Raw genomic sequence first — 23,747 nt, 5'->3', positions numbered from 1 at the left:
GCTTGTAATCAGATATCGTCTGTCAGAATGTCCGAAATGCTCCTTCACTTTTGGGAGTAAACGGATTTTAAAATGCTAAAACTTCACCTGTGATTTAGATACATAAATCTATTTCAGGTCTAGTTTTTAAAACTATGCAGTATTGTGCAAAAGTCTTAGGCACATGCAAAGAAATGCTATAACAAAATATTTTAAAAAAATAGAGTTCCTAAGCTTTTTTTCATAATTTCTTCAGGTGAAGGGTTTTCCCAGGCTGAGACGCATACAATCTGATGTTATGGGTTATACTATATCATCATGTTGGAGCTGTTCTGCGTGCGTCACCTCCATGCTGCGGATCTGCGTCTGCTGACTGATCTGCTGGTTGACTTGCTGGAGCTCCATCTTCAGCTGCTCGCGATCGGGGGTGGACACAGGCAGCCTGGAGGACATCAGATACAGTGATGAAATGAGACGAAACACTAGTCAATGCAGGTCAGTGGTGGTTACTGGCTGGGTCACATACCGCTCGCTGAAGTGGCCCGGAGAGGCGATACTCTGGTGCTGAGGGTAAGACGCACTGCCCCAACTGCCACCATGGTTTCCGTATGAGTAGTCAGCTACGAAAGAAAAAAGAGCCTGTCATCACTGAGTGTGCGAGTTTCTTAGCGCACAATGTAAAAATCACGTGAGCTGAACCTGCCTGCCATGGTGATGGGTTTGGAGCCAGAGGCCTGCGAGGACGCCATGGCCTGCACAGGGCCCGTGGTCTGGTAGCCCGTTTTAGACGTGCGGGAAATGGCGCCAAATGGCGACACCGTGGGCAGAGGGCCGAACGGAATGATGGGATCATCGTCTTTGGCTTCTGCTGAGCGCCGCTGTCCGTCCAGAGGCGGCTCCCTCAGACTCTTTCCCTCCATGTTCTGTAAAAGATTAAAAAAAAAATGATTTATGAGGAAAGAAACTGTTCAGCATGGACAGTTATTGAGCATAGAAAATGGCGTACCATCATTTCCACTGCTCCAGCGGCCACACCGTCTTTCGGTTTGGGATCTTTGGAGCCGATGTATGAGCCGATGGTGTCGCATGACCATGGCGAGTACTGCCCGGCGTAGTCGGCTTCTCGGGTGCCAAAAGCTTTGGCGCCGTCCTCTATGTACTGCAAAGTTGTAGATGTAAGATTCAGAAGTTTAATATCAAATCACTGGCTTCCCATCAGAGTTATTGTCATTGTTATTGTACAAAAAAAAAAAACATTAAAAACATTAGCAAGAGACACACAATATCCCAAAAAATATATCGTGACATAATATTGATACAGTGATAAATTATATCACATTGCCCAGCCCTACTGAGCACCAAAGCTCACCCCAGTGAAGAACAATAATAACAATAACAATAATAATAATAATAACAACAGAAGCATATTTTGCAGATTCTGCGCCTTTGTGGCAAATTACAAAGTACAAATCTACAAATCCTGGTGTCTGGGGTGAAAAAAAAAATACTCAAGACTAACAATTTAACCGCATTGCTTTAGGTCTAACTGTATTTTTAACAGCTAGAGTCAGCAGGCTGTGCGTTTAAAAATCCCATAAAATTAAGCCATGCCTGTGCCTCCTGAGGGTAGTCGTTGGGGAAGGTGTGAGAGGGCAGAGTCGGGGAGGCAGCGAATGGTGGAGGAGAAATGACTTTTCTCTCCTCTAGCTGGTTCAGCAGCTCCTTACGCCTGCGGTGCAGGTAGTCCAGGCTGGGCTGGGAGCGGCCATACGGGTCCTACAGGGGGACAGCCGGCACAAAATCTGATGTTAGAGGCTTAACGCACGAGTTTACAAATGTTCACGTTCTGTAAATAAAAACAGACTCACCCTGATATGGGACCTGATTTGGCCTAGATGTGGTGCAGGGGGGTAGTACCCCTCTGGAGGATATCTCTCTCGGGATGCTGCCTCGGGGTGGTAGAGGGAGGTGGGCGCGCCTGGAGTGGGCGGCACATCCAAGGACACGGGGCTCATGCGCACCAGATCGTCTCGGGGTGGGCCGAAGGGCTGAGGGGGGTGGCGGCGGGGGCGGCGCTGCGTACGGGCCATGCCGGCGGGCATCATAGTGAGAGGGGGGCGGGTAAGGGTGGGCACTGACGCCTGAGAAAGGCGGGGCCGTGGGGTGGGGAGGTGGGTACTGGCGGTCAGGGCCATAAGCAGGGTAGGGGTCCTGGTACGGGGCATCGCCCGAGGGCAGAGGGTTACGGATGTAGCGGGGCGGCACATACTGAGTCGGCTGGTAGGGGTATGGGGTACCTGGAAGAAATAAATTAAAGCATGTACTGATTATCAGTCATGATATTTAACTTGCATCCAAATACTAAAAGGATACGTTCAGTTGTGTGGACTTTACATTAATCTTCACATTAATACTTAAAGCATTTTAGCGCCAATTGATTTTGACTCACCAGCAGAGTACTGGCCATCATACTGCGCTCCTGATGGCGCTCTGGCCTCCGGATAGAAAAGCTCAGGCTGCTGTTGTGGGTAGAGCGGCGGAGCACCGCGGGGCACTCCGGGAATCTGCTTGGGCACGGGCAGGTGCTCGGCCCTCGGGTGGGCGACTGCGTGGGGGGGCAGGGGCAGGCCAGTCTTATCCAAACTGCACAAGGTTTAAAACAAGGCACGAGTCAACCAAAACTGAGCAGACAAATGAAAAGAGAAAAAAAAAAAGAAAAAAAAAAAGGTAGAAGCTTATATTAACCCCTTAAGTTTTTTTTTCTCTCACTACTATTAGTGGACAATCCATTGATCCAGGCCAGCTGACCTAATATAATGCATTTTAAATATTCAAAATAGCCTACATTCATATAATTATTAGCAATATTTAATAAAATAGAAGCATAAATCCCTCTTCCTGGTGGCAGGTATGTAAAAATTATTTCACCTTTAACACCTTTAGAATAGTACATAGCACCTTTAGTATAGAAATTACTTTTAAAAAATGATTTTTCACTTTATTTAAATATTAATATTATGCTGGAAAAACTCTTTTCTGCTTTGACTGAAAAAATTAAGAAGTAATTCAACAGAGCACAAAGGTTAATGGATGGGATGAAGGCTAATCTGTAATACGAATCCTGTTTAAATGCAGCCTTTGCGGTTAGTAGAGATTGCTTAAGAAAGTCGTACGAATCAGGGGGAGATCCAGGAGCGCTCAGGCTGTCCATTTTGGGCTTGCGCATGAGCTCATAGGCTGAAGGTTCGTGTCCACGTGCTAAAAGCTGCGGCGCTGGTGGTGGACATGGCGCCACGATGCCGTTGGTAAGAGGCGAGGGCTTACGGGTCACGCCCTCTAGAGGAACGCCTTCATCGGGCAGCAGGGAGGGACCACAAGGAAGTCTCGGAGCCAGGCGCTTGTTCATTTTACGGTATCTGAGGACGTGATATAGACATTTTAATTCTGCAAGTTTAAAAAAAGCATCCATTAGAAAAGAAAACACAAAAGCAAAAGATAATCACAAAAAAAAAAAAAAGAAGAATTACTGTTCTATTCTGTTATAATTTATTTTCATCGCCAAAATTTCCAAGCATAAAAACTTTGATATTTAGGTGCTCATATTTGCTTCTGACTAAATTCAGAACTGAAATAAAAGTGGGAGGCTGGAAAGGTTTATGTGAATTTCTATTCACTGATTCCTTTAATAGGATGATTCAAAACTGGATTCATTTATAGAATAAATCAAAACCGATTCCTTTACGAGAATTAATCAAAACTGATTCCTTTTAAAAGAATGAATCAAATCTGATTCGTTTGAGAGAACAAATCAAAACTGATGCCTTTTAAAAGAATGAATCAAATCTGATTCGTTTGAGAGAACAAATCAAAACTGATTCCTTTTAAAAGAAAGGAATCAGTTTTGATTCATTATGAGAACAAATCAACTGATTCATTTACAAGAACAAATCAAAACTGATTCCTTTCAAAAGAATGAATCAAAACTGATTCATTTAAGAGAACAAATTAAAACTGATTCTTTTTAAAAAGAAAGGAATCAGTTTTGATTCATTAAGAGAACAAATCAACTGATTCATTTAAGAGAACAAGTAAAAGTTAATTAAACATTAGCAAAGATGCATTTCTTTTTAAAATAAGTTCAGGTTTTGCAGCAAATACAGTCGTTTGTGCAGCATGTGGACAGATACTGACTTCTCCAGCTCCTCCTGCGAGTGGGCGAAGGTGCAGCTGGCACCGCGGGGGCAGCCTCCTTTCTGCTTCATGTCACGGCACATGTAGGTTTTGTACTTGCTGTGCTGCGGCGGCTGCTGCTGCTCCGTGCCCTTCTTGCTGTGGTTCTGGATGAAGTCCACCAGTCCGTGCACCACCGTCTTCACAGCTACCAGGCCCTTCTCCAGCTGCTCCCATGTTGGAGGGGGAGCATCTGAGCCCAAACGACAGCAAAAGAACAATGTCAGGGTTCAAGAAATTCCCCAACATCCACATATTGTGTGCTACGTGAACACTGAACATGACAGCGTGCCTAGACTTAGTCTGGGGATGAAAACTTAATTTTTTTTTTTTTTTTGTACAGACGCCAGACAGTTAGGCAATGGGGTGTGACTCACAGAGTTATCCAAACAAAATAAAACCCTCCAAACATCCACAGATTACATCTTCCCTTTCCTGTTTGTACTTTTTAAAGCGTGAAAATTGTGGAATAAGATGTTGTGGCTACGTATTATTCTCAGAAATCTAAACATTTACATTTTTTTCCGCCTCCTTACATATCTTGACTCTCAGTCACACGACACGACTCGTACGTTTTCACGTCACAGCATGTCAATCTGCCGTGTTTACTCTCTCAACCCCACCACATCGGTGTGGATGTTTCTGATCCAGCTCCTGATAGGAAAATCTAGCTTCAAGTCTTGACAAATGGAGTGTTTACCCGGCTGTTAAAAATAGCAAGCGCTAAGGAGAACAATTCCGGTAAACAAGGAGAAATGCGTTTCCTTATAGGAAAGAAGAGTTCGGAAATTTGTGGTATAGTAGTTTGTGTATTTGCTTATAACGGCACATTTTTAAAGAGGAAATTACTGGTTATAGAAACTTCAGGAATATTTATGAAAATGCAGTTCTTCCTGATTTGCAGATTTAAAAATATCTATAAAAATACAATAAGCTGATTTAACAGTCTTGATGTTCTTCTTGACACGTGTCACATCTGGATATACGGATACTAATAGTATATATTTTCAATTTTGTTATTATAGTCAACACTGAGCGTACGCCTGAACGTTAGAGCGTAGACCTGAACGTCAGAGCGTAGACCTGAACGTCAGAGCGTAGACCTGAACGTCAGAGCGTAGACCTGAACGTTAGAGCGTACGCCTGAACGTCAGAGCGCACGCCTGAACGTCAGAGCGTAGACCTGAACGTCAGAGCGTACGCCTGAACGTCAGAGCGTACGCCTGAACGTCAGAGCGTACGCCTGAACGTCAGAGCGTAGACCTGAACGTCAGAGCGTACGCCTGAACGTCAGAGCGCACGCCTGAACGTCAGAGCGCACGCCTGAACGTCAGAGCGTACGCCTGAACGTCAGAGCGTAGACCTGAACGTCAGAGCGTAGACCTGAACGTCAGAGCGTAGACCTGAACGTCAGAGCGTACGCCTGAACGTCAGAGCGCACGCCTGAACGTTAGAGCGCACGCCTGAACGTCAGAGCGTACGCCTGAACGTCAGAGCGTACGCCTGAACGTCAGAGCGTAGACCTGAACGTCAGAGCGTACGCCTGAACGTCAGAGCGTACGCCTGAACGTCAGAGCGTACGCCTGAACGTCAGAGCGTACGCCTGAACGTCAGAGCGTACGCCTGAACGTCAGAGCGCACGCCTGAACGTCAGAGCGTAGACCTGAACGTCAGAGCGTAGACCTGAACGTTAGAGCGTACGCCTGAACGTTAGAGCGTACGCCTGAACGTCAGAGCGTAGACCTGAACGTCAGAGCGCAGACCTGAACGTTAGAGCGTAGACCTGAACGTTAGAGCGTACACCTGAACGTCAGAGCGTACACCTGAACGTCAGAGCGTAGACCTGAACGTCAGAGCGTAGACCTGAACGTCAGAGCGTATACCTGAACGTCAGAGCGTAGACCTGAACGTTAGAGCGTACACCTGAACGTTAGAGCGTACACCTGAACGTCAGAGCGTACACCTGAACGTCAGAGCGTACACCTGAACGTCAGAGCGTAGACCTGAACGTCAGAGCGTAGTCCTGAACGTCAGAGCGTACGCCTGAACGTTAGAGCGTAGACCTGAACGTTAGAGCGTAGACCTGAACGTTAGAGCGTACACCTGAACGTTAGAGCGTACACCTGAACGTTAGAGCGTAGACCTGAACGTTAGAGCGTAGACCTGAACGTTAGAGCGTATACCTGGACTGGGGTCGATGTTGGCCAGCAGCTCTAAATGAGGTCTGAGCCGGTTCAGGTTAGCCGGGTCGCCTGTCCTCTGTAGCGCTATAGTCAGCTCCTGCACACTCTGCGCAAACGACGCAGGTGTCTGCAACTATGATGCGAACAAAGCAGAATAATTTGAGAAAAAGGTGAAGCTACATAACAGACAGCCTTTTATTAACCCTTTTATTAACAGCAGTGACGTAACCAACAATGGATTAGAAATGATATAAAACCTTGTCGATGATGGACTGCATGTGGGACTTGTGCGACTGGTCCCCGTAGAGCAGAGAGGACCACTGGTCAGGGGCGATGCGCAGACCTCCCTCCATGGCGATCTGGACAATCTGAGAGTCGTGCTCCCTCCGCAGAGCCTCGTACGTTCGAAACTCCTCTTTCAGCTGCATCAGGGACGAGTCCTCGTCTCTCTTGGTCACCTGTGGAATCGTAAGCAAAGGGCTCGATAAGGATATTCTTTTTCTTTAAGGATACTCTCTCCCTCATTCTCTCTTTTTTAATTTTTTTGACATGAAAGTTTAGTCATGTGTGTTATATAACCACTATTACAACTTATTAATTACTACTTAATATAGAATAATGTATTTAGAAATGCACAAAATGCTAATAAGATCATTTCACTTTCAAACTTGAGCAGACCAGGTGACAGGAGCGCAATAAAATTATATGTAAAGATTATATGCCTTAAAACAATTTCATAGCAGGTTTGCAGGAGTAGAAACCACATCTGAAAACCTGCTGTGTGTTCTTATTTACACACACACACACACACACACACACACACACACACACACACACACAGGAAGATTGTTGCTGTTCTCTCTCTAGCTTGCGTCGAATAGAGGAGATGAGTGTGTTGTGATACACAAATGACACGCTGTCAAAAAGCTCCTAATTCATGTTTGCGTCTCACAGCATGTAATGCAATCCTTTTTTTTTTTTTTTTTTTTAAATTAAGGATATTGATAGACCAAAGGAAACACACTGCTTATGAATCAAGTGATAAGGTTGTAAGGATAAGTTTATCATAGTTGTGTTACAATATAGTTGTGTTGTTTTTAATTGTAATTTTTTCCGTTTTTGTTTTTTTAAATGTAGACACAATTGACAAAAAATGTCTATCAGAGCTTATGATCTTCAGTAACTTTATCCTGGGTGTGAGGCAGGAACACATCACTTTATGAAGTGAGAGGAAACCAGAGAACCTGAAGGAAACCCATATGAACATGGAGAGAACATGCGAAACAACACAGTCAGTCGGCAGCTCAGGATCTCACTGCACCGCCAAGATGTGCTTACTTTAAAGCAGGAGGCGCGGTAAAGCAGCTGAACCACGTGTCCAATGCTGGTTTTGGAGGCCTGCGGGAATCTGGGCTCCAGACGCTGCACCACAAACAGCACCAGCACCTTCCTGGACAGGGCAGATCCGTCCTCCAGAGCCAGCAGCACCAGCTTCAAGGCCTCCTCCTGCATGGCTGTGGATTGGGACAAGACCAGTACGTCAGAATAACAGAACAAGGTAAACACTTTTCTACAAATAAAAGATAAACGGTTTCGCTTTGACTTACCCGGCCCTAGAAACTGGCAGCCCCTGGCGCGGACGGCGGCCCACAGGTTGGAGGAGAGCTGCTGTGGGTTTTGGTGCTGCAGGATGAGCTCTGTGACGGTGCGCTCTCCCAGCGAGCGAGCAGCACGCATGGCACGTACCCGGCCCTCTTCCTCCACCAGCTGGCAGTGCACCAGCGTTACCAGTTTCCTCTGCATGGGTCTGCTGAGCATGCTCTGTGCCGCGTTACTCAACCCCACGCCTAAAAAAATACATAACTCCGTCAGGGCGAGCGGCTTGGCTGGAGCAACGGACGCAAATGGACAAATGATTAAACAATTTTATATCCTGTAGTGAACAAATCAGCTCGCTAACCACGTTTAGTGAAACACTATTCACAAAATAAAGCCATTACTCAGCTGTAGTTTCAAGATAAAGCCTGAAAGTACATATTATATAGATTTATACTACAATTAAACTTTAAACCTTTTAAACCGAACAATCAATTAAATGGTCACAATGTCTAAAAAGTCTAAAAAACTTTCCATGGCATTAAAAATCAGATAACGTGATAAAGGAAGTCAGTACGCTGCAAGTTTCTCCACACCCTTCCACTCCTAACAGCAGTAATAAAGTTTTTTATGTATTTATTTTTTTTTACCTCTCGCACTGCTGAGAGGTTTGAGGTAGAGGGCGAGCTCCTCCACACACTGCCGCGCCTCATCGTAATGCTTGGTGTCTTCCGGACAGGTAATGAGCGCCACAGGCTGCGGTTTGGGCACCTGAGGAGGAAAAGATCACAACGATCGTACAACAGCTGTAACTTCTCTCTCCTACACGTTTCCACACCAGGACACCAGCTTTTGGTTTCCAGCTCCTTCAACCCTGAACGGACTCGTAAAAGGCTTCACAATTAATCCAAATGTAAACCGTCGTCCAACATTAAGCTGCATTTTTAAGACGTGAAGCAAAACCTGAGCTGGATATTATACTGTTGTGACATTTTGAACTATATCAAACATGATTTTATTTTAATTTTGAAGAAAAGGAAATTACTATGACTACAATTACTGATACAAATACTACTACTAACAATAATAATAATAATAATAATAATAATACTTTAATATATCTCTAAGGAATTCGTTATATTTGCTAGCAATACATTCAGGCTTGCTATATATATATATATATATATATATATATATATATATATATATATATATATATATATATATTTTTTTTTAATGATCTCAGTGATACCTAATGATAAGGATAATATTCATTAAACATTTAATCTGGGGGAAAAACTGTATAAAATTTTTTTATAAAATAAAAGACCTGAAATCTCACAGAAAAGTGTATTGTGACGTAATTTATCACTATAGAGATAAAATAAAATATCATCATCATCATCTCACCTGGTCCTAGCGACAGATATTGATATCGTATACACACATACATGTGCATATGACTTTTTATTTATTTATTTATTTATTTATTAAATTGAAATATCTGCGTGAATTATTGGATAAATCTGTCACTTTGGTCTGACGCCAATAACCATTATTTTTAGACACTGCTATGATTATGATATTATCGTGTGCAATTATTTAGAAAAAAGATTAATTTACAGTATAAAGAGTCCGCAGGTGCTTTCATCACGTATGCGGCGCTCGATCCGTTTGAACTTCTTTAGGTTCTTTAGGTGCGTGAGAACACAGCGATCTGAGCGAGCACTAGTGAGGAAGTGAATCGACTCGACTGCAGGAAGTGAACCGAACGCTGTGCGGTGCGTTTTGGGTTGCTGGATTTCTTTGTAGAACTAGTTATTCACATAATTAACTAAATTTATTTAGGACTGGCTGAGAGTTCTCCATGCTATGAAAATTTGGTGAACAAATTCCAATGATTAGCCCTATTTGGACCGGATTAATTTATCAGAGGCGTCTGTGATACACTTTTTTTTCTCCTCGGTGATAAAACTCTCGTTTCCGAACAGCAATAAAATGACCAAAGGAGGAGCGAGTTTTTAATGGGTTATATTTTCTACAAACTCGGATGTCTGCTTCTCGTGGTCAGACGAGTCACAACACGGCGTCTAAGCGTTCGAATAAACCTTCTCTACACCGGAGTAGAGAAGAGACACGCTGCTTTCTCAGGTAGCGCGTGTAGTCGAGGTCCAAGTATACAGTCGAGTGCGTCTTCTAACGCATCTGTTGTTTGTTCCGCGTTGTTCGAGAAGCTTTTAATAATTGGATACACGTGGTGCGAGACTAAACACGGCATGTAGCAGCAGTCGCACCTGTAAAAGAGCCCAGAAATGACCCGTGTGTAAACATAATCCTGTCCGAATAGGGCTTACGAAAGAGCTTTTCAGTCCTAAAGCCACCCAGGTAACATTTTTTCTGCTTTTTGGTTTGTTTAATTTTAATTCCGCGGATTAAGAGGCTCTGACCTGAGCCCCGACGAGCTGCAGCAGGGCCGAGTTGACGGGCAGCTGCTCGATGTCCGTGTTGATGGCCGTCTGGTCGAAGGGGCAGGCCTTGCGGTGCAGCTTGTTCAGGCACATCTTGCAGACGGTGTGGCCGCAGCCGAGGCTGATGGGCCGCCGCACCGTCTCCTCGAACGTCTGCGTGCAGATGGGACACAACAGGAACTCGGTCCATTGCGGCGCTTGGACGGGCATCGTCGCCGGACGGTCTACATGTACGAGCCAAGGCGTGACCGTGTTCGTCTCATTAAACAAAAACAACCACAAAAAGAAGATTCCACTGGAATCAGAAGGAGCTCGTAAATAACAACGACCACGCGTCCTGGTGGCTCATCACATACTGCGGGACCTGAAACCTGCAAACAAAACACACACACAAGCACAGACAGGATTAAAAAACAATGATTATTATTATTAGTATTATTTTAATACTAACACTGGGATCATTCCATCAAAAATGAAACAAAATGGTGACAAAGGAACAAACCAGATGGAGAAATGCATCCAAAACGAAACATGTGGCGAAATATATAACCAAATAACGACATTATGACATGGATTTACATGCAAAAATGAGCTATTTGTGTTATTTTGAAGGCTATAGTTATTGCTAGTACTGCTAGTTAGATAGGTAGTTAGTTATCTAGTTTGGCTCGTGCGCTTGCTAAGTCATCTGTCAGTACCACTGCTTTAGAGTTATTAGCTAAAAATAAAACCCTAATTTAACATTTTAACACTTTTTGAAGCCTGTCTTTAACCAAAGAAGTTAAAAAAGGACAAATTATAACAGTCATATTTATCCAAATATCCTAATTATTTGCAATATTGACACAGCTGGCTAGCAGCTAAAACCGGCTAGCTTGCTAGCTGTCTAGCATTGTTTGCTGTATTTTTAAAACACTAGCTCGATTAGCTTCACAGCTAATTGACACTCAAATTCTAACCACAATTTCACATTTAGGCCCATAAAAATGACGTGGCATTTAATTATGCACTGGGTAAAAATAAACAACAAACAAAACAACAACCAAAAACAACCGCTGAGGTAAGTGAATGCCATCGAGCTAGCTAGCTAACTAAATTTAGCATGATAGGCTATTATGTAACACGGGGATTATTAAGAAATATCACTAAAACCGTGTTGTTTAAAAACTGAAATTCATAATTATATCAAAGGATTAGTGAAAATTTGTGAAAAAATTAATTCTTGGTCATTTCGCATAAGTTTCTTTTCTTTCTTTTCTTTTTTTTTTTGCTAAACCAGAAGATGTAACTGTTAGCTTAAGCTACACACAGCCTGCAAGCTTAAAATAATAAAATAATAAAATAACAAAAGCGTTTAAAAAAGTGTATCTGTGTTGTTTATTTAAATGAGCCAATTCTTCACCGAGTTTTATCCTTTAATCTGCGTCAAAGCGAATAAACATGCAGCTGAGAAATGTAGTTTGTGCGCTCAGCACTGCAAAGCAAGCTAGGGCTGTGTCCCAAACAGAGCGCCACTGGATAAGTAGTGCACTCAGGAGGGTGCGCGCGCCATCATTGCACCCCATACGCAAGTGCAGGTTATGTAGGGAGCAGGGGTTAATTTGGGATCGAGCCTAAAAGAGATGCTATCGCAAGTTAGCAAATAGCCGGTCCACACCCAAATACAGACATATTGGGACGCAAAGCGGGGGGAAAAAAAACATTGCAATGGATTAAAAGGTTAAAAAATATCAAAGAAAATAAAGTATACACTTACTCATGCTTCATGAGTCCGGACGCCTTCATCTTCTCTCTAATAAAAAACACTGGCTTATTCTGTTGGTCGCCATATCAAGTGTGTGTGTGTGTGTGTGTAAAAGAGGAACTCCAGAAGAACTTCGCTGACTGGTTTACACACACACACACACACACACACACACACACACACACACACACACACACACACACACACACACACACACACACACACACACACACACACACACACACACACACACACACACACTTGATATCTGCTGGTCATGTCTGGTACTGCACTCTATATAGTAATAATACTTTATTTTATTATTATTATTTATTTTTTTAACAGTTATTGTCAGTAAGTTTGTAATTGTGAGTTTTTTGTCTTATTAAGAGATTCAAGAGAGAAAGCAAAGAAAGTTTATAGCTGCTATAACATAAGCGATAACAGGAACTTTATCTCACGGACATAAATGAAACTGTAAATGGAGAAAAAAAGTGCAATGTGTTGTTTATTAATAAATTAACTTGGATTGTTGGTATATATATGTGTAGTACAAGAGGAATAAATCACTTCAGACGTGCAGTTATTGGAAATTAATCAACTTCAGGATGGTAACCGTGACGACCGCTTTATGTCGGGACTCATCACAATCCCCTGTCGTTGATTATTTTCCAATAACAGCACAGCCTCCAAGGGTTTGGTTATAAGATTTGCATTGTTAGTGCAATAGTGTTGTATTTATATTTTAAGAGAGCAGTCTGTCAAGTGCAAAAGTTTGCACACCCGTAGTATATTTCTTCATTAGGTTATCATTTTCAGTACGCATGGCTGCGATGGGACGCCACAGCATCACAGGACGCCATGAATACACGCTATCATGCAATTATTCACATTCAGGAGCAATTTAAAGTAGATAATGCATCTATAGGACACGGGAAGAAGACATACAGTGACACAAGCTCAGGATTAAACCAGGGACCTTGTATCATATCATCTTCCATTATTCATATATAGTCATAGATAGATAGATAGATAGACAGACCTTTATTGTCATTGTAATGCACATGTACAGTATTTCAATTTCAATTTTCAATTTATTTATAAAGCACATTTAAAACAACTTTCATTGACCAAAGTGCTGTACATAAAGCATAGACCTAATTACAGCCTTTAAAAAATGCACAGACCTAATCGCTGCATTAGTATTGCATAGTCTTGTATACAGCAGTAAAATCCATATAACCTTAAAACAACCCAATCACCTATCATTAAAAGCACAGGAGTTTACTGCTGTATACAAGATTATGCAAAACTAATGCAGCGATTAGGTCTGTGCATTTTTTAAAAATGCAGCATGGTTGTGTATGTTCTGCTTGACTATCCACTGCAGTAGTTATAATGGTGTTTTTTTTTTGTTGTTGTTGTTTTTTTTTTTGAGCTTTTATTTTTTATTCATCTATAGAACATTTATTGGAGCTTGACTTAAGTCTCAGGTCACATGGACTCACACTCTGAGCAGCACCATCCTCCAAAAGGCCTCTAAATTAATACCTACTGTTAGATTTAAATGAAATCATGAGTGGGATGCGACGACTTACGCAATAAATCCTGCAGTCGGTGTCCAAGGCATTAAAGCAGGCTTTTATTTCCCATTTTTTTCTAATCCGTCTGATTTCTGCGGGGATTAACAGACCAATCATGAATATTGAGCGAGAGTCGACATGTTTGAAGATAAGGAAGGGTTTATTATACCAGTATGGGTGGATGACGCCAGGAATGAGACATGTATTGGATCTCTTTAGGGCTTATATATGCACGTAGGCTATATGTACAGAGAGACGGAACAAAATGACGCTTTAACTCCATGAAATATGGTGGAGGAGCTGCAGATGCAAATCAGCAAATGCACAAAGGTAAATAATTCTGTTCTGATGATGTTATGCATATCTGAAATGTTGAGGTTATGAACATGCACTGTAAAGTTTACTTATGCCTTTGTTGAAGTGCAGTTTTTCAATTTCAAGAAAGTACTGTTTTCATAAACAAGATAACTGGAATAGCCTGATATATATATGTTTCATAAAAATTTATACAAGGTTATATGAGAAGTTATAGGCACAGATTATATGGCAAGTTTGGAAGGAGTCTCCAGTGTTTGCACTTTGAAACAGTCAGGTTTTTTTTTCTGTCACGGGAAGGACAGAGGTGTTTTGCACTTTGTGGTTTCTTGGTAACATTTCAAGCTGGGTGTTTTTGTTGTTATTATTAACTTCAAAAAAGAAGCTTGTGAGAGAACAGCTATTCATAGCTAAGTGGTAAGCACAGCTAAGTTTTAGTTCCTATAAATAACATGGAATAAAACTCTAAAGTAACTCCTGCTGCAAGGTTCGTAATCTAGCAATATGAAACAATTCTTATTTTGTCAGCACAATATAGAATGTAGTATGTGAAAAGAGGAATCTCTGAAGTGGCTCAGCTAAAGTTTTATTACTTTTTTGCTTTGTAGTGTCTGCCACTGCTAATGAAAGAAGCAGAAGGAAAAGAAGACCTCCCTGATCAGTCACTACAAAGCAGTGTCATGGAGGCGAACACACAAATAAAAAATGCTGGCACACAGATGTTGCTTCACATGGATCAGTCTCCCTCAGGCTCAGCTGTATCTGCCTTACAGTCAAAATTCAAGGAAATATCACAGAGGCGGTCCAAAGGGAAAGAGACATACAATGTTCCACTTGAAGGTCCGTCAGAACCTTTGCACAAGAAATCAGATAAGGAACAATCATCTTTGAGCATCCCAGAAGTCAAGATATTCAAATCAAGCAGCAGTGCTGATGAGGTTTCTGAACTACAAAACCTCACAGCTTCAAGTCACTTAAAGGTAAATAAATGGGAAAAGGAAGGAGACTCCATTCCCAGTCTTGACTGTGGCCATGGAGAAGGATCCATAATGGAGAATTTCACAACAAGTGGAGATGGTGGCACCCTTCTGTCAAAGCCAACATCTTCTCCAAGGTACTGGACACCGTCGAAATGTTTTTGGAGAGTGGCCCGACCAGAGATCCTTGTTTCCAAAATTGAGGTCGATTCTTTACCAATAAACATGAAGAATGTGGTACAAGCCAGCGAGGGGGAGCAGAAGCTTAGAGTTGGAGGTAATGTGGTTCACGAAGAATTGCAGGGATTGGACAGCTTGGAGAGCACTTTCCAAAGATGTTTCCAAAAGGAACAAAGTCCACCAGATGAACCCGGGAGAGAAGATATTTCAGATATTCTAAGTTGTCGAGAAGGATACAAAACAGAGGTGGCTGAGACAGAGAAACCCCAAACTAACAAAACCACTTCAGCCATGCTTGCAGAAGGACAGTATCAGCCTCCACTGCCTCTCACCAACAAAGGTGAGATCTTTTAGTTCTTTGTGTACAGAACTTTGTGGTCAGTTGTATTGTTTTATGCAAGAATATCTTAGTAGTTTGTGGAGTCCCAAAGACAGCACACACTGCTGCAGGATAGTGTTTATGATCTGTGAGCAGATGGCTCCATTCCTTTATGAGATTACAGATGTTGGGGGCTGGGAGCAAGAGGACTATGGATAATAACGTTTTAATACTGTGTGATGAAACCTGAGGCTGAAATCTGCTGTCCTGGTTCTCAGAAGTGTTGTGTAACTGCAGAAAGACAATGGCAGAGTTTGCAACGTTTAGCACAACCTTTTCCAAAACATAAAAGTATTGTAACAGTACAATAACAGTAAAAATAATAGTCCTGCACAAAACAAACAGGTTTATCGCAGCAGGACAATCAGTCAAGCTGTCCCAGGCCCAGATCAAGTGGTGACCCAGGGGATCCACTGATGTGTGGAATAGGCTTATTTGATTGTAATATAAGCAGTGAAGCTAAAATAGTGTCTCTGTACTAACTGGTTTTGATAAGGTCATACTATAGGTTTTCAGTTTTTAAAACTTGTTTTTATTACTCTTACCTGGTTGAAGGCTTGCCTCAGAGTCACATCTTGCAAATGCTTCAAAGAGTAATTCCAGAGTCCCCAGGTAGGTAGGGATGGGGAACCTCTCCAACCCCCGGGTTCACCCTGACTTCCTAAAGGATAGACAGTGCCTCACTATGGAGAGTTGCACGTATGTCACACCTTGCTACCCCATCTACAAACTTCACCTTCACCTCTTGGAAATTTGGTCAATTCTTCCCTAGACTTAGTGGATGGGTTAGGTGAGGACTATCTCCGCCTTCACACTATAGTTTTGCTAGATCAGGGGACGGCAGGCCTGTGACAAGTCCCCATAGCAGCATATCAAGCCAGGCACCACTGTAGTACGCGGAGAGGAGAATGAGTATCACCTCTCCCAGTGACATTACACCTCTACACCTGCAGAGGGCCCCCTCCTCTGAATCACTTCCTGCTCATAGACTATATAAAGCATGTGTACTCAAGAACATGCTGCAAGATCTTGGTGTTACCTTTGTATTGTGTACATTCTGAGCCTTTGTATTCTGTTTAATATTCTGGTATCTGACCCTTGCCTTTCTTTCGACTTCTCTTTGGATTTGCCCTTTAGATATATAGGATATTGTGTTTGACCTGAGGCTGATTTTTAGTTTTACTCTGGTGCTTTTCAGCCCTTCTTTTGCCAACATAAATCCCTTGTCAAACATAAATATATGACACACAGTGCACTTCGCTGTCTCAGTTCAGTTTAAGGTAAAGCTGCAGGCCTGCTCTCACTCTCTCTCTCTCTCTCTCTCTCTCTCTCTCTCTAGTGTTGGGCCATAAATAGTCTAGCATAAATCACACAAAGGTGTAGACACTCACTTGTTACTTGCTTGTTCTCCGCAACTCTTTCACAGCCAGTGGTTCACCCCCATTGTTTGCCACAACAATATGATTCTTAAAGGAAAATCTTTGGCGGTCCTGGAGCATTTGTGTTTTGGGGAGTCAATTGTCAAATGTGGCATGGAGAAACCAATATAATTACTTACTTTTATGACATCTAGCTAACATATAACAGACTCAGTCCTCACAAACTCATTCACACACTCATTCACACGTAGGAGCAAATTAGAGTTGCTACGCCTCTTATGTTTTTGGGTGTTTTTGAGAGGTGGGAGGAAGCTGCAGTACATAGAGGAAACCCAGGTAGATATGGAGACCTATGTGGAGAACAGGTGAAACTCTGCTGAAGTCTTTTTAGTCATTTGAGCAATTAAGTTTAAGTGTTTAAAATGCATCTTGCATCCTGATACTTAAACAAGTATCATATACATATACTTTTTGCTTGTTCGATAGATTGTAGCAATAATATTGGGAATATGCCTGGTAATACATTAATTAGTCAGACACCAGAGGATCAGAGAATCATTGGAATGATAGCATGGAATAAACTACTTTTTCTAGAAAATTAGGTGTATAATTCTGTGTCTTAGAGCATAATTTGCTTCATAGTGATATGATTAGGTGTCTTTGTGTCTTTCCGTCTCCTTGTATAGGTTTACCACCATCTTATAAAGAGGCTGACTGGGACACAGCAGTCGTCTTCGGATCGGAGTTTAGCTTTAGGTAACGAGAAAAACTTTCTTGTAGATATTCAAATGCATTTGATTAATCTTTTTTTTCCCCCATGCACGGATCTGGAACAGATTATATTTAAGCAGCTTTACGTGCTACATACTGGGGTGTGGTCTCTGCCTATATGTACGCTTTGTACTCCAACCCATAATCAAACATTAACTAGCTAATTAATGATGCTAATGATTTACCTAGCTAGCACATTTTATACAGAAAATGTGAAAGGATAAAGAGAGTAAAAACCAGACCAAATTGTCAGGAAGTTTTATTATTATTATTATTATTATTATTATTAGCAACAGTATTTTTTCAACAGTGAACATACTGTATGTTCACCTTCCAATGTTGAAATCTTCATTTGAATGCACTAACTGCTAGAAACATCAAACGTCAAACATAAGCAAGCTAATTATTTAATGATAAACTAGCAGTAATTTTATTAATGTTATGGAAATTTCTGTTTAAAATGTTTAAGGTTTAATGAAGGTTCCTCAGTTCTAAAGTTTTAAAGGTGTTATAAAAATCATCCAATCTTTTTTTCATGCACTGTTTGAGTTATTACTGTTCTTGCAATCGATAGGAGTGATAGTTGATTTAAAAATGGTGCTTTTTGGCATGTGGTTTTAAATTTGTACTAAATTTATTTGGTTTGTCAGCAGTATAGCAGTTATTACTTGACATTTAAATATTAACATTGTATATGATATTGTATCAATGACAATAAGATTTATTTGGCCACAGTTATAACAGGTTTACCTTCTTACCTGTTTATATAGATCTGACTTGACTCTAAGCCCACGTCATGAGCAGGCGAAGCGTTTGCTGGAGAGAGCCAGATTAAAGGCTCGCTCTCAAAACCAAAATAGTGACCATGGAACTCAAGCCACTCAGAAAGAAGTCCTGTAAGTGACCACGTCTTTCAATCCTGCCTTTTCCGTCCTTTTATGTACTAGTCCTTAGAAGAGTCACAGTATCCACCTGTTTCATAATGCAAATTATGAATTTGTGCAAAAGAAACCTGAATGGTAGTACTTGCAGTTAGAACTAAAAGTCCAACTTCTCATATAAACAATTACTCTCATAAACATTTTGCAGTAAAAATGTTAGTACAGCTTCAAATTCTTCACTCAAGTTCAAACTGAAAATTATACACTCGTAAATTCATTTAAAGTATAAGTGCAAGAAAGATTCACAAAAGGAAGAGATGTCTTTCAACAAGGAACCAAGGAACATGCGAAAACATTTGATATACATTTAATGATAATAACTCTGACCATACAAACTAGCTGAATTGACTCCTTGAAGCTGTCTAATGCTTCAACGTCACTTTATGTACAATTGCTGTGTTTGAAAAAGTAGATTTTTCTTTTGCAATGTAGTAAATAAAAGTCAAAAGTGTTAGGTAAAAGAAAAACTCAAGTACAGATATTTAAAACAAAGGCATATCTATAGTAACAAAGTAATTATACTTTATATCTCCTCGCCTAGCTTGGGTGTAAATTTTCAAGTTTCAAGTGTACTGTCATGTGCATAAGTGAAAGTTTAGGAAATTTTGGCTTACTGATACAGAGAAGATGCAGTAAAGACTTATGGAAACAGAAATATTGATTCACTTTAACACAAACTCTGGTCAACTTATATAAATCAGATACCCGACAGATTAATAGATAGCATAGAATCAGAAACTGGATCTGGTGATGTAATGAGATGAGATTGTTCTCATTTAGAGCCGTGCTGTGAGTTGCATAATCATGATCTCAGCAGCCAGTTATGTCCATTTTATATTATTAATCCTCTCTCGTAACGAACACAAAACCGATCACACATACACATGGTAAAATTAATCCTAATCCTCTATGGTTTTAGATGTGAAGTTGGTTAATCCATTTAACATGGCGTAAAGCGCTAATATGGTGTTTAATGACAGGCAATCATTTTTCCATATTTATTATACCATTAAAATTGAAAAGGATAACAGGGGAGCAGTAATTCCATGAGCTAACATTTAACACAATCAAAGGAAGTTGGTGTGAAAGAATCATTGGAAATAGTTGACCACATTTATTTTGGTGAATAATTCAAGGAAATGTTAAATTTAGTTTTCTTCTAAAACTCAATTTAACTCTGTTCTTGTGGTTATATCCTATTCATAATGTTTTGTTAGGTACACTTTTCTGTTTAGTTTCTCATATTAACATCCAATCAGTTTTGCCATATCAAGCCAGTGCTGGGACTTGAATCCCCAACGTTCTCATCAGTAGCCTGGTGATCAACCATTGATTAACCATTGATTAACCAATGAACCTCCACACACTGACTCAATTAGTAAGGTTCTTGTGTCAATAAAGAATCATATGATCTTGTTTGAGAAATACTTTAGACAAAACCATTGAGAGCCCACAACTGATTCTCCAGTTTCTCTTCTGCAACTTTAGGGAGTTGTTACCAATGGGTAATCCACCACCGCAGATCATCACAACTACTCATGAGCAGCAAGTACCTCTGCCTGTTCAGATGCTGGATGTCCGAGGCAGGAACAGTAAGCGTGGTGCTCACTTGCAGAGGCAAAGTCAATTATTCAGTCATGTCCACTTTGAGGATGAGTCAAAGAAAGAGGCAGAGCGTCGCTACCCAGATAAAGTTTGTAAGCGTGGGCTGGTGTTGATGGACAGTTCACTATCCAAGGCACAGCTGCCTCTCACAGTCTCACTGGGGAGCAAAGGTTTAGGATCAAACCAGGGTAGTGTAGGAATCCCACTGGCCATCCTGACTAATCAAGGAGATCCCTCGCTGGAGACTATATTGTGTAAGGATGAGCCTAGGAAATGCGAGGCCTGTGGGAGCATCCTGACACCCAGTCATCCTAAAGAATCTTCGGAAAATGCAGAGGAACAGAGAAACTCAGGTAATCATTGGGTCACTTCTGGTCAATCAAGTCATCAAATCATTCAACCAAATCTTTTAGAAGGTACCATGTTGACTGGAAGCTCCAGCCTCGATGAGAATGTTGAGGCTGCAGGAGCAAGTGATGCTGGAGAGAGAGTGTCAGCTTTCGGCAAGCTCCGCAGGAGAAGTCGCAAAGGGGAAAACAGAGCTGAGGCGAGTCACGGACCTTATGCTCGTGGTCAAGATCTCTTAGCACAACGACGGAATTCTAGGACCAGATCCAGTCTGGAGGAGGTGGCTGGGCCTCGTTCCAAACCCGCACGGGGTGTTACTTTTGCTACTGATTCCTTTATACCAACAGCTACAACTTCTAGAAACTATAGGGATTCTGCTGGGATACAGCTGCCCATCAAATCAGCTTTGAAGTCTGGGTCCAAGAGCAGGCCAATAGAGCAACACGGGGTGAAGATCCTGCCTTCAGCTCAGGAGGTGGAGAGAAGTCCTCACCATGCTGTTGCTGCCCCTCAGGACATTGGTGCACCTTCTCTGGTTTCACAAGTCTCCTCAGGACTCACTCCTTGTATCAAACCATCCTCTCTCAGGTACTCCTCACCTGTGGTAACTCCAGTAGAGCCAGTGGATGGTAAGCATAATCACAAGTGTTTCATTGTTGCTCATGGCCTTAGTCCTTCTATTTTTGGGTTCTTAACATATTTGTGACAAGTTCCCATTGATTTCATGGCTTGAAGAATTATACCATTGAGCTTATATTTATGAACCAATCATGGATTTTTCACTGTTTATTCACTAGCCCATTCACCAAGTGAGGATCCCACATGTGCTGCATCTCGTCCAACAGAATGTTGGCCGATTGTCCGAGGTGCAGCCATGTCAAAGACTGATGACTTGAGAGCAGAACTTCTGAGATCAGAACACCGTAAAGCTGAATTACAGTGGGATGAAAATTTAGCTGCATCACGGTACATTCTTTTATCTTGCTTGAAAATAACACCAAGACCAAATCTGAATCCAATAATACTGCATCATGGTTATCATTATTAACCCACGTTATTTTTGTGTGTAGGAGAACATTGGAGCGGGAAGGTCGGCCCAAGCTCTCCCTACGCCGTTTTTTCTCAGCCATGGGTCTGAACAGCATGGGAAAGATGGTGAAGGGCAGCCGGTCCAGCAGCATGGAGCATCTGTCACTCTCCACAGCCAGAGCTTCTCCAAGTCCCACTCACAAAGGCCAACCTCTGTTGCAGAGAACGCCCTCTCTTCAGGCCCTCAATACTGTTAGTATAGCTACTTAACGATACTGGAAATCTTCTCAAAATCTCAAACACTAAGCAGGGCTTGGTGTTTAATAGCATTGTTTTTCATTTATTTCCACCAGGAGTCTCCTCTTGCTCAGCTGCGTAAAGCTTCTTCTGTACAGAGCCTGCAGTCACCAAAGAAGAAATATGAGCGCTCGACTATTCTTGGAGAGCTTCATTTGCCTCTTAATCTGGGACCCAGGTTTGTACGGAACGCTAATGTGTTAAGAATGCAAAAGCTGTAATATTGTATTATACCACACTGTTGTTGAATTCTGGATCGTCAGAAAGTGTTGATTATTCCTTACAAAAATGATAAAAAGCTTGTTTTTTTTTTTCACAGTTATGCTGATCTCTGCTTTTTTTAGGGATCTTCATGTTAAAAAGGGAATGGAAAACTTAGATGCATCTCAAGTTTCAGGTCCAATGGGCCGAATTGTCCAGACTTTCCCTGATGGCTCTTTGTTGCTAGAGCTCACTAGACCTGTCAATGCACCTTTTGGCTTTGTTATCTCTAGAGGAAAAGGACGACCAGACTCAGGTACTGCTCTTCTGCATTAGTAAACATTCCTATCATAAGGTATGAACAAATAAAACCGACCTAGTTTATTTTTAATTACTTAGATCAGGGTTTTTCTTCATTTCTGTCTGAATCAAGGTATTAGTAATATAGTAGAAGCATAATGGAACATCGCCCACTGAAATGGACCTATTATTCTCTCTTCATAGGAATATATGTGGAGCAAGTGGGAGGCAGTGCCACAGACAACATCTACACCAGCCTTTTGGGAGTAGGAGATGAAATCCTGGAGGTAAACGGAGAGAAGGTGATTGGACTGAGTCTCGATCAGGTGACTTGTCTGATGACCCGCGAGAGTACAGCTACTGTCCGGATCATTCCACATCGCTGGATCCAGCACTGAACTGCACAATCACACAAAAGCCAATACTAGGAAATTGATCCAGCTATAATTATTGAATTTGTATATTAGAAAACCTGAATGGGTGGAATGTGCACCAAGTCCCTGTTTACGCTGTTACTATAGAAACAATAACTACTGTCCTAGCCATGCTGTTATAGAAAATGAATCAACACATTCTGACCAATCAGATCTGAGAATTTAACAGTGCTGTTGTGTAAAGATAATATAGCTAACTTAGCATTTATTTCACCTTAATTCACTGACGTAGGCTTGAAATGCATTATGGGTAATACACATATATACCTCAGTCACCAAGCTTAAGCTCATATGAGCACTCAATATTAATTACCATTACTGTTATGAGGGTATTTGATTTAGTCTTTGTGAGCTTCTAGCAGAACACTAACTAGATGTAAATGATTAATTTGTTTATGCCTGTACCGTTTTACCTCAGCAATGCCACTCGTCATATATCAATATCAATAAGCTAAATATGAAAACATGTATCATCTTTCACTGTGAATAACTAAACATAAAATCAATAAAGGTCTATGGAAGTGTCCTGGAATACTGTTATAGGAAAATAATCAACCACGGCATGGTGTTCTTTGTTAAATAACAATACATTTTTTAAAAAATCTGTTTATTATAGACATGGATTATGTGTTTGAATGACACGTTGGAGCTACTGACAGAGCTGCTGTTATAGAAAATGTATCAACACCTTCTGACCAATCAGAATCAAGAATTCAACAGCGCCGTGTTTATTTACATGAACGATTAAACTTTCATGTAACAAGATATGAAACATTTTGTTGATTTATATTTACAAATAAGCAGGAAA

General features: G+C 41.3%; 2 protein-coding genes across 2 annotated transcripts in view; one reads left to right on the top strand and one right to left on the bottom strand.

Moving 5' to 3' along the window:
* Window positions 1-12,154, bottom strand: part of rc3h1b (ring finger and CCCH-type domains 1b) — a 21,245-nt gene extending 9,091 nt beyond the window's left edge. Inside the window, 17 exon segments of the mRNA XM_053233259.1 lie at window positions 325-421; window positions 506-599; window positions 683-902; window positions 986-1,138; window positions 1,591-1,755; window positions 1,848-2,042; window positions 2,044-2,276; window positions 2,429-2,622; window positions 3,153-3,395; window positions 4,171-4,402; window positions 6,393-6,525; window positions 6,650-6,850; window positions 7,731-7,906; window positions 8,000-8,239; window positions 8,639-8,759; window positions 10,436-10,827; window positions 11,859-12,154. Of these exon segments, the coding sequence (XP_053089234.1) occupies window positions 325-421; window positions 506-599; window positions 683-902; window positions 986-1,138; window positions 1,591-1,755; window positions 1,848-2,042; window positions 2,044-2,276; window positions 2,429-2,622; window positions 3,153-3,395; window positions 4,171-4,402; window positions 6,393-6,525; window positions 6,650-6,850; window positions 7,731-7,906; window positions 8,000-8,239; window positions 8,639-8,759; window positions 10,436-10,666 (2,928 nt within the window). The 5' untranslated portion in view covers window positions 10,667-10,827; window positions 11,859-12,154.
* Window positions 10,837-23,439, top strand: si:ch211-13f8.1 (uncharacterized). The gene is made up of 10 exons (XM_026936229.3): window positions 10,837-11,516; window positions 14,707-15,595; window positions 17,700-17,769; window positions 18,555-18,680; window positions 20,214-21,307; window positions 21,476-21,644; window positions 21,749-21,959; window positions 22,061-22,182; window positions 22,349-22,521; window positions 22,710-23,439. Exons 2-10 carry the CDS (start codon window positions 14,722-14,724, stop codon window positions 22,901-22,903), a joined length of 3,033 nt encoding a protein of 1,010 aa, XP_026792030.3. The 5' UTR covers window positions 10,837-11,516; window positions 14,707-14,721; the 3' UTR covers window positions 22,904-23,439.
* Window positions 23,440-23,747: the final 308 nt, after the last annotated feature.

Source organism: Pangasianodon hypophthalmus, chromosome 4, assembly GCF_027358585.1.
Source record: "Pangasianodon hypophthalmus isolate fPanHyp1 chromosome 4, fPanHyp1.pri, whole genome shotgun sequence".
Classification (NCBI taxonomy): domain Eukaryota; kingdom Metazoa; phylum Chordata; class Actinopteri; order Siluriformes; family Pangasiidae; genus Pangasianodon; species Pangasianodon hypophthalmus.
Note: the sequence above shows the minus strand (reverse complement) of the source record. Positions and strands in the feature narration are given on the sequence as shown.

Coding starts and splice junctions, on each gene's coding strand:
- si:ch211-13f8.1 (XM_026936229.3), top strand. CDS start 14,722: ATGAAAGAAGCAGAAGGAAAAGAAGACCTCCCTGATCAGTCACTACAA. Junction 17,770..18,554: donor GGATCGGAGTTTAGCTTTAG/GTAACGAGAAAA, acceptor CTGTTTATATAG/ATCTGACTTGACTCTAAGCC. Junction 22,183..22,348: donor CCTCTTAATCTGGGACCCAG/GTTTGTACGGAA, acceptor TGCTTTTTTTAG/GGATCTTCATGTTAAAAAGG.